The 14,457-nt window shown below is 48.4% G+C and overlaps 1 protein-coding gene across 1 annotated transcript in view; it reads left to right on the forward strand.

Moving 5' to 3' along the window:
• ASIC2 (acid sensing ion channel subunit 2) overlaps positions 1-8,654 on the forward strand; it is an 86,366-nt gene extending 77,712 nt beyond the window's left edge. Inside the window, exons 8-9 of the mRNA XM_047758426.1 lie at positions 4,460-4,528; positions 7,696-8,654. Coding sequence (XP_047614382.1) covers positions 4,460-4,528; positions 7,696-7,797 — 171 coding nt within the window. The 3' untranslated portion in view covers positions 7,798-8,654. The remainder of the gene's footprint in view (positions 1-4,459; positions 4,529-7,695) is intronic.
• Positions 8,655-14,457: the final 5,803 nt, after the last annotated feature.

The raw sequence follows: 14,457 nt of genomic DNA on the forward strand, positions 1-14,457 counted from the left end.
TCCACTCACATACCACTCTATACAAACCCACACACACACACACACAATACACCACACACACTCCACTCACACACATACACCCACACACCCTTCACCCACACAGCAGGCCATCCACACCCATACATACCAAAACCACTCACACATACGCACACAGCACACACACTCCATGCATACCCATACATACATACACCACTCACACACTCCATACACGCATACTCACACACACCCCACTGACACACAGTATACCACACATGCTCATACTCATACACCACTCACACCCCACTCATACACCACTCCATACACACACACCACGAACACATATACACCACACTCCATACCCATACACCACACACACACACCAGACATAGACCACACACTGACACATATATACCTCACACACACACACACTCCATACCCTCACACACAACCACGACCACAACAACCACACACTCCACTCACACACCCATACACACTCACACAATACACCACACACATTCCACTCTTAGCACACCCCATACATACCCCACTCACATCCATACACCACACACTCTCACCCATACACACACACCACACACTCATACACCTCACACTCCATCCACACAACCACCCATACACACACACTCCATAACACCCATACACACACACCACACACACATCCACTCACACTCATATACCTCACACTCCATACACCACTCACACACCACACACACCCATACACACTCCACTCACACCACACACTATACACACCCACACACCCATACACTGACATACACCTCATACACACACTCATATGCACAAACCACTCACATACACCACACACTCCATACACATACACACACCAGACAATACACCACACACTCACAAACTCATACACACCCTCCACTCTCATATACCTCACTCCATACACACACACCACTCACAGCCATACACACACATATACAACTTACACAACGTACCCACAGGCACCACTCACATCCACACCCATACACGCCCAAACCACTCACACACATACACAGCCATACACCCACACTCCATACACTCATACACATATACCACACAACCCACTATTCACAATACACCACACACACCACTGACACGCTCTACACACACAATCACACACACCAACACATATACACATGCTCACACTCATATATACACACCACACACACTCCATACACACCCTCACACACAACCATAGACATATATACCTCACACACACTCCATACACACCCTCACACACAACCATAGACACATATACCTCACACACACCACTCACAGCTATACAACACACACCAACCCATACAGACACATATACACCTCACAACACCACTCAGCCATACACCAAACACACTCCATACATACCCTCACACACACACTCACACAATACACTACACACACCCATACACACCACACACATACCACTCACGCATACACCACACTCCAAACACACCCATACACACACACATGCTCCACTCAGCCATCCACCACACCCATACACACACTGCACTCATACACCACACTCCGTACACACACACACTCACATATACCACACACACTCATAACACACCATGCACACCCACACACACCACTCACACCCATACAACTCATAGCCATACACACACGTCACACACCACACACTCCATACACACCGACACACACACTCACGTACACCACACTCCATACACTCACACACCACTCACATACACCATACACTCCATACACACACACCACTCACATACACCACACACTCCATACATACACACCACTCACACCACACTCCATACACACCCACACACATCCATACACACTCCACTCATACACCACTGTACACACCCATACACACACACCACTCACACATATACACCACAAACACACCCTTCACAAACCACACACCCATACACACACTACACTCATACACCACACACACCACTCGCTCGTAACACACCACTCACACCACACACACTCCTCCACTCACACATACACCTCACACTCCATACACACCCACACACCAGTCAGCCATACATCACACACACACTCCACTCATATACACCACACCCATAAACACAACACTCACACAATAGACCACACTCCATACACACACACCATACACTCCATACATACACTCACACACACACTCCACTCATACACCACACTCCATACAAACCCATACACACACACACACCACTCACACCACTCAATACACCACACTCTCATAACACACCACTCACACACACACCTCCACTCACACCTCACATTCCATATACAACCAGTCACAGCCATACATCACACATACACACACACCCATACACAAACTCCATCCACTCACACCCATAAACACACCACTCACACACCATACACCCATCCACTCACACACACACAACACATACACCACACGCTCACTCATACACACACCACTCATATACCACACTCCATACACACCCGTACACATCCATACACACCGACACATACACCACGCACTCCATACACACACATTACACACACACCACAACACACTCCACACACACCCTCACAACCGACCCACATTCACCACACACTCACAGCCACACACCACTCAGTCCATACATACCCTCACACACACACCACACACACCCATACACACCACTTACACACACCACACACCAATACCCATACACACCATTCACACACCCATACACTCTCACACACCACACACCCCATACACATACACACTTCACTCACACTCATATACCTCACTTCAAATACACACACACCACAGACACTCCACTCACTCATACACCACACACCCTATACACACCCAGACACACCACTGACACAATATACCACATACACACACCCATACACACACAATACACCACACACACCCTCACAGCCACACACATACCACACTCTATACACCCATATACACACACTCCACTCACTCATACACCACTCCATACACACACACCACTCACACAATACTCCACACATACACCACACACCATACACACACCACACACACCCATACACACACACTCCACTCGCTCATACACCACACACTCCATACACACAATACACCACTCATAACATGCCACTCACATACATACACCACAAACCCACACACCCTCCACTCGCACATACACCTCACTCCATACACACACACCACTCACACATGTACACCACACTCACATACTCACACACCACACACCCATACATACTCCACTCACACACATATACCTCACAATCCATACACACCCACAACACACACACCCATACACACACACCAGTCCATACACACCCACACCATTCACATCTACACACCCATACACATGCACCAATCACACACATAGCCACACACACACAGTACCTTCACACATACAGCACACACATTCCATGCATACCCATACACACAAACACCACTCACAAATACACCACATGCACACACAAACACAGACACCCATCCTCCTGGTGGTCTGTCACCCAAGCAGCACCTTCCGTGGTCCAGGCAGGTTTCAGGAAGTAGCACCCCTCAATCCTCATGGATTCTGAGCAGGAGAACAGGGTGTCCCAGCTGCCCCCAGCCACTGACAGTCCTGGCTGTTGTCCCCTCAGAGGAGGCAGGCGATGGCCAAAGGCCACTGGGAGTCACTGCAGGGAGCTGAGGGCCAGGCCCTCTGGAGCCCCACATCCTACCTCTCAGCATGGTGACCTTGTTCCCAAACCCAAGCCAGGACACACAGCCAGATTTTATTCTGCCTGGTTTATTTCTGTGAACAGCTGTACAAAATTACAGAAATTAAATCACACCAAGGAATGTATTTAATAACTTTGCTTTCTTGCTAAGAATGAACTCAGGTATGTCCTGAGCTTGTGAACTCCGGAGTTGTCAGGCCTCAAAAGTGATTAGTGGAGCTCCCATTGTGGCTCAGCAGGTTAAGAACCTGACTAGTATCCATGAAAATGCAGGTTTGATCCCTGGCCTCACTCAGTAGTTTAAGGATCCAGTGTTTCCATGAGCTGTGATGTAGGTCGAGGCTGTGGCTTGGATCTGGCATTGCTGTGAGCTGTGGTGTAGGCCCACAACTGCAGCTCCGATTCAACCCCTAGCCTGGAAACTTCCATATGCCACAGGTGTGACCCTGAAAAGAAAAAAAAGAAAGTGATCCATAATCCTGTCCCCCAAAGCCAAGGCTCAGCCTAAGAAGGGAGCTCCCAGGAGTCTCCTGAGGACAGACAAGGGGACAGCCATGACCCCCTCCAAGCTCTAGCTCCTGAACTACAATCTTATTTCAGCTGCAAGATTGGGTAGGGGCCCCAGCACAGGCTCCCAGGCTGGGCTCCTGTCGAGGTTGGTCCAGCCACAGCCCTGGCAGCTGCTTCCCCCACTCCCACCCCTCCCAATCAACCCCGTCCCCTAGATCTTGGTCTCTCCACCTTGGCACCATTCTCCCGGCCTGACCACCCCCTCCTGCCTTCCTTGCAGCTGATCAAAGAGAAGCTATTAGACCTGCTTGGCAAAGAAGAGGATGAAGGGAGCCACGATGAAAATGTGGTAAGGGCAGCCCCGGGCCTTACTCAGTTCCTCAGGCTTGTACGGGCCTTGTGAACCCAGATGCTGGGGCCAGGCATGAGGGCCGTCCATCACACCTTTCCAAGGCTCATGACACTCTATCAGCTCCCAAGTCCACAGACACTCTGACTGAACCTTGAGCTTCTTTCTGAGATTCATCCCAGAACACAACTGTAAGCCACAGATGCAGCAAAGACCAGGAGATGCTTCTGTCTGGCCTGGCCCAGCTTTTCCCAGGCCAGAGGCTACTCTCCTGTTCTCCTGCCTTGGGAGAAGCCAAGAGGCTCCATGCAGGTCCACTCCTTTATTCCCCAGTGTGGCAAAATGCAAGCACATCACTGGTACTCTACCCCATTTGAAGAGAACATAGGCTGTGGGGTCCTGTGAAGCTGGTAGAAGCAATGACACCCATTACAACTGCTGTCCATCTGTTGTGTGCCTGATACACGCCAGGCACTGCCTACGTGCCTTAAGAGTGCTATGGCGAGAGTTTCCTTTGTGGCTCAGTGGTAACGAACCCAGCTAGTAACCATGAGAACGCAGGTTTGATCCCTGGCCTCACTCAGTGGGTTAAGGATCCAGCGTTGCCATGAGCTATGGTGCAGGTCACAGATTTGGCTCAGATTCCGTGTTGCTATGGCTGTGTTGTAGGCCGGCAGCTATAGCTCCAATTCAACATCTAGCCTAGGAACCTCCATATGCTGCAGGTGCAGCCCTAAAAAGACCCAAAAAAAAAAAAAAAAAAGTGTGCCATGTCATTTCAGCCCTGCAGTCACCTGCAGTGGAGGAAGGTCTATTTTTATCTCCACTTTGTACCTGAGGCAGTTAACCAGAGATGAAGGTCACACAACTGGTGAGTGTCACAGCTGGGCGTAAAGCTCCCCTTTTAGCCACTGTCCTGCTCTGCCTTGCTTTCCTCGAGCTGAAGAGGCAGCATCTCTTATGCTGTCCATTCTCCTTCCCAGACTCACTCCACCCTGGGACCTCAGTCTCCACTGAAGGTTATAGGTATTGCTAGCTGTCCCCATGTCAACACCCCCAGCCCTGAGAGAACCACCTCCTTAGAGGCCACTTCCTCCTGTGAACTGGAGGTTGGCACTTGCCATCTGCTTCTACACAGATTGACTCATGAGCCACTGCAGGTGCCAACCCTCGGCACCCCCTGAAAGGAGCTCAGGGTGGAGACCAGGATGGGGGGCACTCTGTGCTCTCGGAAAACTGGCAGAACAGGTCTTTAGGTAGTTAGGTATGTTTAGGAAAGGATTTTTTTTTAGCCCAACTCTTGCATCTCCTCGTATCTAGAAAAGCGCTAAAATCATTCATGGTGACGTCTGCTCCTCGTGACTAGCAGTAACCTTCACAAGACCATCAGCAAACTTCTATAAAATGTGTGCTTGGCTGCATGGACCTCCCCCCTCACCAAAATCACATATACACTGACCTCCCCCCTGCCTCTTTGGAGCAGTTTTTTAGAGCTCTCTGAAATGCTACCTCCTGGGCTATAGTCCTCATTTTGCCCCAAATAAAACTTAACTCTCAACTTTTAAGTTATGCATATTTTTAAGTCAACACCCCTTAAAGTCAAAACATCCCAAATAGAACCCAGCCTCCTCCTATATGGGCTCCCATTTCTGTTGCAGACCCTACTCTACCTCTCAGGCTAAAATTTTTACTTTGAGGAGGTCTAGTGGTTAAGGACACAGCATTGTCATTGCTGTGGTTCAGGTCACTGCTGTGCTTGGGTTGATCCCTGGCCCGGGCACTTCTGCATGCCATGGGTGCAGCCAAAAAAAAAAAAAAATCTGGCTATAATTTTCTCGGGTCCCTGTGGTCTAAGTGAACAGACATGGCTTCTGTTGAGGAGAGGGCAGGGTGGGAGGAGCCTGAAATCAGCTGACCTGCCCGGATCCCAGGTCCCTGAGCTGTGTGCTTGGGGGCACTTTATTCCCCCATCCCGGATTCTGCCAAATCCCTTGGGACCTCAGGGGGTGCCATTTGGATTAAGTGAGACCATGCCTGAAAAGCAATGAGCTTTGCCTAGTTTATAGTAAGCGCTCAGAGAGGTGGGCTCCCTCCCTCCCACCCTCCCTCCTGCTTCAGAATATCTTCAAATAAAAACAAGTGCACAACCTAAAAGTTGAAAGTTACGTTTCATTCGGTGGACAAAACTGAAGGCTTAAGCCTAGGAGGCAGCATTTAACGCTTTTCTATGTATGGAAAGATGCAATGGTCTGAGCTCACCAAAATCATTCCTTTGATGTCCACCTCAGCTCTTTGGGGCCAGTATCCTGTGTTTTCACATCCTGAGTTTCCTTTGGGCTCACCAGCTTACCTGGAGGTGGCTGCAATCTCTGATGACTATGGCATCCTTTGCTGCAGATGTGGCAGGCAAGATTTTATTTCTCACATCTCAGAGCCATAGCTTCCCCTCTGCCCGCACCCCCTCCCCAGCCTCATTCTCGTCAACTCTCCCCTAAATTCTTGGCACAGAATTCTGCTCCCATCCCTCTCAGCCTCCACCCTCCGCAGCCTGGGAATCCCCCAGAAGATTCAAAGCCATCTCAGCCCCACCCTGCTCAGGGACATAGGACAGCTCTTCCCTGGGGCCAGCCAGCTCTGGTTCTGGCTGTCAGGGGCCCCCACTGCTTGGCCTCAGCGTTTGGCACCTCTGGCCCAGGCCTAGCCACACAGGAGGGGGTGTTCCCATCGTGGCTCAGTCGTAAAGAACCCGACTAGGATCCATGAGCACTCGGATTCAATCCCTGGCCTGGCTCAGTGGGTTAAGGATCCAGCATTGCCATGAGCTGTGGTGTAGGTACAGACGCGGCTAAGATCCCTCACTGCTGTGGCTGTGGTATAGGCCAGTAGCCATAGTTCTGATTCGACCCTAGCCTGGGACCCTCCTTATGCTGTGGGTGTGGCCCTAAAACGCAAAATAAAATAAAGATTAAAAAGGAGGGGAAGGTTACACAATTCAGGGGAAGGGGGAGGGTGTCGAGTCTGATGACCAAGCAATTGTTGGACCAGGAATTGACATAGAAAGATGTGCAGGGAGGGAGGGTTCTGTCACCATCCTCCTGGGAACCTATCACCAGGCAACATGAACTTTGGCCAATGACCATCAACCCCCACTTTCCTCTTCCCTCCAGAGCACTTGTGACACGATGCCAAACCACTCTGAAACCATCAGCCACACTGTGAACGTGCCCCTGCAGACGGCCCTGGGGACCTTGGAGGAGATCGCCTGCTGACAGCCCTCGGACTCCCCGGCATCCCCCTCCCGCAAACAGACCTTGAGGCCCTGGACCCAGGACAGGGGACTGCAGGCTCAGGTGGGATGGCCCCTGCCGCCAGAAAGATGCAAGAGCCCCCTCTGCACACCTAGCCAACTCTCCGCCGAAACCTCGCTCCGGCCACGTCTGGCACGACGCGTCCTCCGGTCCTGCCGGGCGTCCGTCCCTCTCACGAGAAATGAGTCACGCTCTGGAACTGTCCGAGAAAACCGACCTGCCATCACATCTCACTGCCAGATGTATAAAACACCTGCATGCTCTGCCTCCTCATGGCGCCACCTCCGCGTCTGTCTCTGTACGTGACTCTCTGGTTCCCAGCAGCCCCTCTGCTGCCATGTGGTGCCGGCGGGAGGACCAGGTTCCAGCCCCAAAGTCACCCCAAGGCCACGCTGGAACCACACCCGATCCAGAGAGAGACTGCCGAACTCTCAACCACATCCGGTCCTTCTGGTCCTTGTGTAGTTCGTGAAGGTTCTTAACCTGCCCACAAACCCCCTCCCCTCACCCCCAGGTGGCCCGCAAGGTGACCGGGGCCAACGCCCCCCTCCCCTCCCAGGGCCTGTGAGGGAGGCACGGTGGCCTGGGGGACTCGTCCACGGCACCCACGTCGTCCTGCTCTCCCCGTGACGCAGCTTGTACAGTCTGGTTCTGTTTCTTTGGGGGGGGGGGCCTTTTTTTTGTCTGTCAGAGCTCTGTTTTGTTTTCTGAATTTGGGTTTTGCTGTTCTGAGGTTTGGTTTGGTTTTTCCATTTTCTCTGGCATTTATTTATTCGTGCTTCCAATCTCGGTCATATTAAAAGCTGGTCTTGTGGAAATGGCCATGACTTGTTTCTGCCCTTCCCCCACGCTCTTGCTTCCCTACGAGTTTAAGAAAAAGAAAGGGCCAGACCTGCCAGGTCAAAACCCATGGGTCATATAGATAAACTTTATGCAACGAAAGGTGTTGACCTTTGCAAAACACGTACACTCTGTTTCATGCTATCCTACATCTTCAATCACTGTTGATTGCAATGCTGTAAATGACTTCAGGACCCTACTAAGAGGGTCTGCATGGCCACACAGACTAACATGGTCTGAATGAACGCCCTGGACCACAGGGAGGCAGACACACAGCCCAGACCCGCAAACTTTAAAGGAGGCATTCTCGTCCCTCTCCTCTTCTGTCCTCTCCGGGCACCTCCTGACGCTGTCAAGGAATTCGGGCAAGACACAGGCCCCAGCACGGCCTCCCTCCCACACTCCTGCCTTTTCTAATCCTCTCTGCACCCCACCTCCTCACCTCCTCCAAACAGACCTGCTACAGCCTTGCTCCCCACAACACCTGCGTGGACATCCATGTAGGAAAGGAGGTTGGGAGGTGCCTCTGGTGGGGTGGGGGACATGGCCTTACAAGCCCCCCCTCCCCATGGCAAGAGAGAGCTTCCCCATTCAGGCAGAATCCTTGTCCTCACAGCATCAGGCTAACCGCTTTCTTTCTTGTCTTTTTAGGGCCGCACCCATACCAAATGGAGGTTTCCAGCCTAGGGATGGAAGGCAAGCTGTAGCTGCAGGCCACAGACACAGCCACATGGAATCCGAGATGCATCTGCAACCTACACCACAGCTCACAGCCACACTGGATCCTTAAGCCACTGAGCAAGGCCAGGGATCAAACCCACGTCTTCATGGATGCTAGTCAGGTTCGTTAACGACTGAGCCACAATGGGAACTCTGATCATGCTAATTCTATAGGGACAGTTCCTGCAGTCTAACCCTTTACTTCCCCCTACTTCCCCACCACACCCGCTTCCAACTCAAAGCCACTAAGAAAGGCCTGAAGTGGTTTGTGCCTCCCTCCTCGGGCACAAGAGTGCAGAAAACACTGGCTAGACCAGAGCTTCTGGTCCTGCTCTGCTATCCAGTCTCTGTCTTTCTCCACCTGTCTGTCTCTCTCTCCCTTAACATGAGGAATGGATGGATGAGCTCCTGCACCGCCCTGGGCTCAGTTCCCTCCGTTTGAGGATGAAGATAGTACCTTACCTGTGTCTTCATAGATGATCTTCTGAGGCCCCTTCAGAGTCGAGGTGCTATGACAATACTGGTGGGACCAGTCACACAGACACAGGCACCAGCACATGCGAGCACACAGGTGGTGGGAGTGGGGGGCAGAAACTGGCAGTCACCGGGCCCCAGGAGGCAGCTGGGACTGAGCCCCCACTCTGATCCCTCCTCCCAAGCATCCTTTCAGCTGAGGTTACCCAAGTTATTGGCAAAGCTGGGTCTTGATTTTTAGAAACAGAGTGTGCCACTGCTGGAAGTGACCTTGTTTTAGTTTTCTATCTCTGCCGTAGCAACAACGACAAACTTAGTAGCTTAAAACATCACAGATGTATCCTCTTAAGAGTTCTGGAAATTGGACATGGGTCTCACCAGGCTAAAATCTAGGTGTCAGCAGGCCTTCATTCCTTTCTTGAGGCGCTGGAAGCGCTAAAGGAGAAGCTTCACCTCGCCTTTTCCAGTTTGTGGAGGCTGCCTGTGTTCCTTTTCCTCCTTCTTCAAAGGCAGTTATGATTGGCTGAGTTCGTACACGCATGACAAGACCTTCTTCTGCAGTCACATCTCCCTCTAACTCAAATCCTTTCCTGCCTTCCTGTTCCATTTTTGCTTATTTGTTTGGGGGCCACACCTGCAGCCTATGAAGCTCCTGGGCCCACACCACAGCCATAGCAACACCAGATCCGAGCTGCATCTGCAATCTATACCAGATCCTTAACCCACTGAGGGAGGCCAGGGGTCGAACCTGCATCCTCAGGGAGACTATGTTGAGTTCTTAACCTACCGAGCCACAATGGGAACTTCCTCTTCGTACAGTTTTAAAGGATCCTTTAGATTCAATTCAATTAGATTAGACTAGACTAGACCCAACCAATAATCCAGGATAACCCTCCCATCTCAAAGTGGCTAACTAATCACACCTTCAAAATAACAAGACAGGGATGCCCACTCTCACCACTGCTATTCAGCATAGTTTTGGAAGTCCTAGCCACAGCAATTAAACAAACAAAAGAAATAAAAGGCATCCATATAGGAAGAGAAAAGATAAAACTGTCGCTGTACACAGACAACATGATACTATACATAGAAAACCCTGAGGACTCAACCCAAAAAATTCTTGAACTGATTAATAAAGTCAGCAAAGTAGCAGGATATAAGATTAACATTCAGAAGTCAGTTGCATTTCTGTATACCAGCAATGAAATATTAGAAAAGGAATACAAAAATACAATACCTTTTAAAATTGCACCTCACAAAATCAAATACCTCAGAATACACCTGACCAAGGAGATAAAGGACTTATATGCTGAGAACTATAAAACTATAATCAAAGAAATCAAAGATGTAAAGAAATGGAAAGATATTCCATGTTCATGGATTGGAAAAATCAATATTGTAAAAATGGCCCTACTACCCAAAGCAATCTACAGATTCAATGCAATCCCTATCAAATTACCCATGACATTTTTCACAGAACTAGAACAAACAATCCAAACATTTATATGGAACCACAAAAGACCCAGAATTGCCAAAGCAATCCTGAGAAACAAAAACCAAGCAGGAGGCATAACTCTCCCAGACTTCAAGAAATACTACAAAGCCACAGTCATCAAAACAGTGTGGTACTGGTATCAAAACAGACAGACAGACCAATGGAACAGAATGGAGAACCCAGAAATAAACCCTGTCACCTAGGGGCAATTAATCTTTGACAAGGGAGGCAAGAACATAAAATGGGAAAAAGAAAATCTATTCAGCAAGCATTGCTAGGAAACCTGGACAGCTGCATGCAAAGCAATGAAACTAGAACACACCCTCACACCATGCACAAAAATAAACTCCAAATGGCTGAAAGACTTAAATATACAACAGGACACCATCAAACTCCTAGAAGAGGACATAGGCAAAACACTCTCTGACATCAACATCATGAATATTTTCTCAGGTCAGTCTCCCAAAGCAATAGAAATAAGAGCAAAAATAAACCAATGGGACCTAATCAAACTGAAAAGCTTTTGCACAGCAAAGGAAACCCAAAAGAAAACAAAAAGTCAACTTACAGAATGGGAGAAAATACTTTCAAATGATGTAATGGATAAGGGCTTAATCTCTAGAATATATAAGCAATATATACAACTCAACAGCAAAAAGCCAATCAACCAATGGTAAAATGGGCAAAAGACTTGAACAGACTGTTTTCCAAGGAAGATATACAGATGGCCAGCAAACACATGAAAAAAATGCTTAACATCGCTGATTATAAGAGAAATGCAAATCAAAACTACCATGAGATATCACCTCACACCTGTCAGAATGGCCATCATTAATAAGTCCACAAAGAACAAGTGCTGGAGGGGCTGTGGAGAAAAGGGAACCCTCCTGCACTGTTGGGGGGAATATAAACTGGTACAGCCACTATGGAGAACAGTTTGGAGATACCTTAGAAATCTATACATAGAACTTCCATATGACCCCACAATCCCACTCTTGGGCATATATCTGGACAAAACTCTACTTAAAAGAGACACATGCACCCGCAAGTTCACTGCAGCCCTATTCACAATAGCCAGGACATGGAAACAACCCAAATGTCCATCAACAGATGATTGGATTAGGAAGATGTGGTATATATACACAATGGAATACTACTCAGCCATAAAAAAGAACAAAATAATGCCATTTGCAGCAACATGGATGGAACTAGAGAATCTCATACTGAGTCAGAAAGAGAAAGACAAATACCATATGATATCACTTATAACTGGAATCTAATATCCAGCACAAATGAACATGTCCACAGAAAAGAAAATCATGGACTTGGAAAATAGATTTGTGACTGCCTGATGGGAGAGGGAGGGAGTGGGAGGGACCAGGAGCTTGGGGTTATCAGACACAACTTAGAATAGATTTACAAGGAGATCCTGCTGAGTAGCATTGAGAACTATGTCTAGATACTCATACTGCAAAAGAACAAAGGGTGTGGGGAAAAAATGTATACATGTAAGGATAACTTGATCCCCTTGCTGTACAGTGGGAAAAAAATTTTTAAATAAAAAACAAATATCTTTTACCATGTAAAGCAAAAAAGCAAGGAAAGGGAAACACATATTCACAGGTTCTAGGCACTGGGATCTGGATATCTTGGGGCCATTATTCTGCCTTCCAAGAGCCCTTTGCACCACATAGCCGACTACCCTCAGCTTCCAAAGGAGCAAACCCAAAAGGGGAGGGAGGGACCCAAGGGTCACACCGTTAGTCTAGCAGTGCCAAAGCCATACCTCCAAGCTCCCAGGCTCCCAGTTCCATCTGTAGACTCACTTAAAGCAAGAAGGACTGGAAGTTCCCATTGTGGCTCAGGAGTAATGAACCCAACTAGGATCCATGAAGATGCAGGTTCAATCCCTGGCCTTGCTCAGTGGGTTTAAGGATCTAGTGTTTCCATGAGCTGTGGTGTAGGTCACAGACATGGCTCGGATCCCGCATTGCCGTGGTTGTGCCATAGGCCAGTAGCTGTAGCTCTGATTCAGCCCCTAGCCTAGAAATCTCCACATGCCATGGGTGCGGCTCTAAAAAGAAGAAGAAGAAAAAAAAAAAAAAAACGGACTGGAGCGCTCATTTTTCCAGACTTTGCCAGGGCATGGAAGCCCCTTTTCTGAGAGAAATGCCTTCCTGACTGCATTGGGCTGGAAATGTTCTTTGGGGGCCTAGACTATAGAACGCAGACCAGAGAGCATCCTCAGATGGCTCCCCTCAGAGATGGAAACCAAATTAAATGTCTAGTCAGTGAGTTGGGAGTTTACCTGATGCTTCTGCCTAGTTCCAGTTTAACAGTTTCATAAATTGTTAAAAGTCTATCCCCTAAATTGAAATTTGAACTGCTCCATTAGATTTCAGGCTTCCTTTTTTAAAAAACAAAAACTTCAGATCACCCTAAAAAGACCAAAAATATATATTTAGTGCATCTTCAGATTCATGGATTCTGGCTTTATTCATCTGGGAGCAGAAAAACAAACTAAACTTGTTTAAAGAAAACCAAACAGGAAATTCAAGAGAGCAAAATCATAGCCAGCCACTGATTATCATTAACAAGTTGTTAACCAAAGACACAGTTGTAAGCCTAAATTTCTAGAGGTGGTGGTGTGTTTTCCATTTATCATCCTCTCAAACAAGTAGCCGTATGTGTAATCACTTTTTTTTTTTTTTTTTTTGGTAGGGCTGCACCTGCAGCATATGGAAGCTCCCAGTCTAGGAGTGGAATCAGAGCTGTGGCCTACACCACAGGCACAGCAATGCTGGATCTGAGCTCCATCTATGACCTTCATTGCAGCTTGTGGCAACACAGAATCCTTAAACCACTGAGTGAGGTCAGGAATTGAACTCAAATCCTCATGGACACTATATCATGTTCTCAACCAGCAGCTAAGCCACAACAAGAACTCTTTTTTTTTTTTTTTCCCCCTCTTTTAGATCTGTATGCTGGCCTATTTAGGTGATTGCTTTCCAATTGTGGTTTCCTTCATCCAATTTCTTACTTTTTTTATTTAGAGAAGCCCTTTCAGTATTTCTTTTAGAATGGGTTAGAAC

Source organism: Phacochoerus africanus, chromosome 14 (genome assembly GCF_016906955.1).
Source record: "Phacochoerus africanus isolate WHEZ1 chromosome 14, ROS_Pafr_v1, whole genome shotgun sequence".
NCBI classification, from domain to species: Eukaryota; Metazoa; Chordata; class Mammalia; order Artiodactyla; family Suidae; genus Phacochoerus; species Phacochoerus africanus.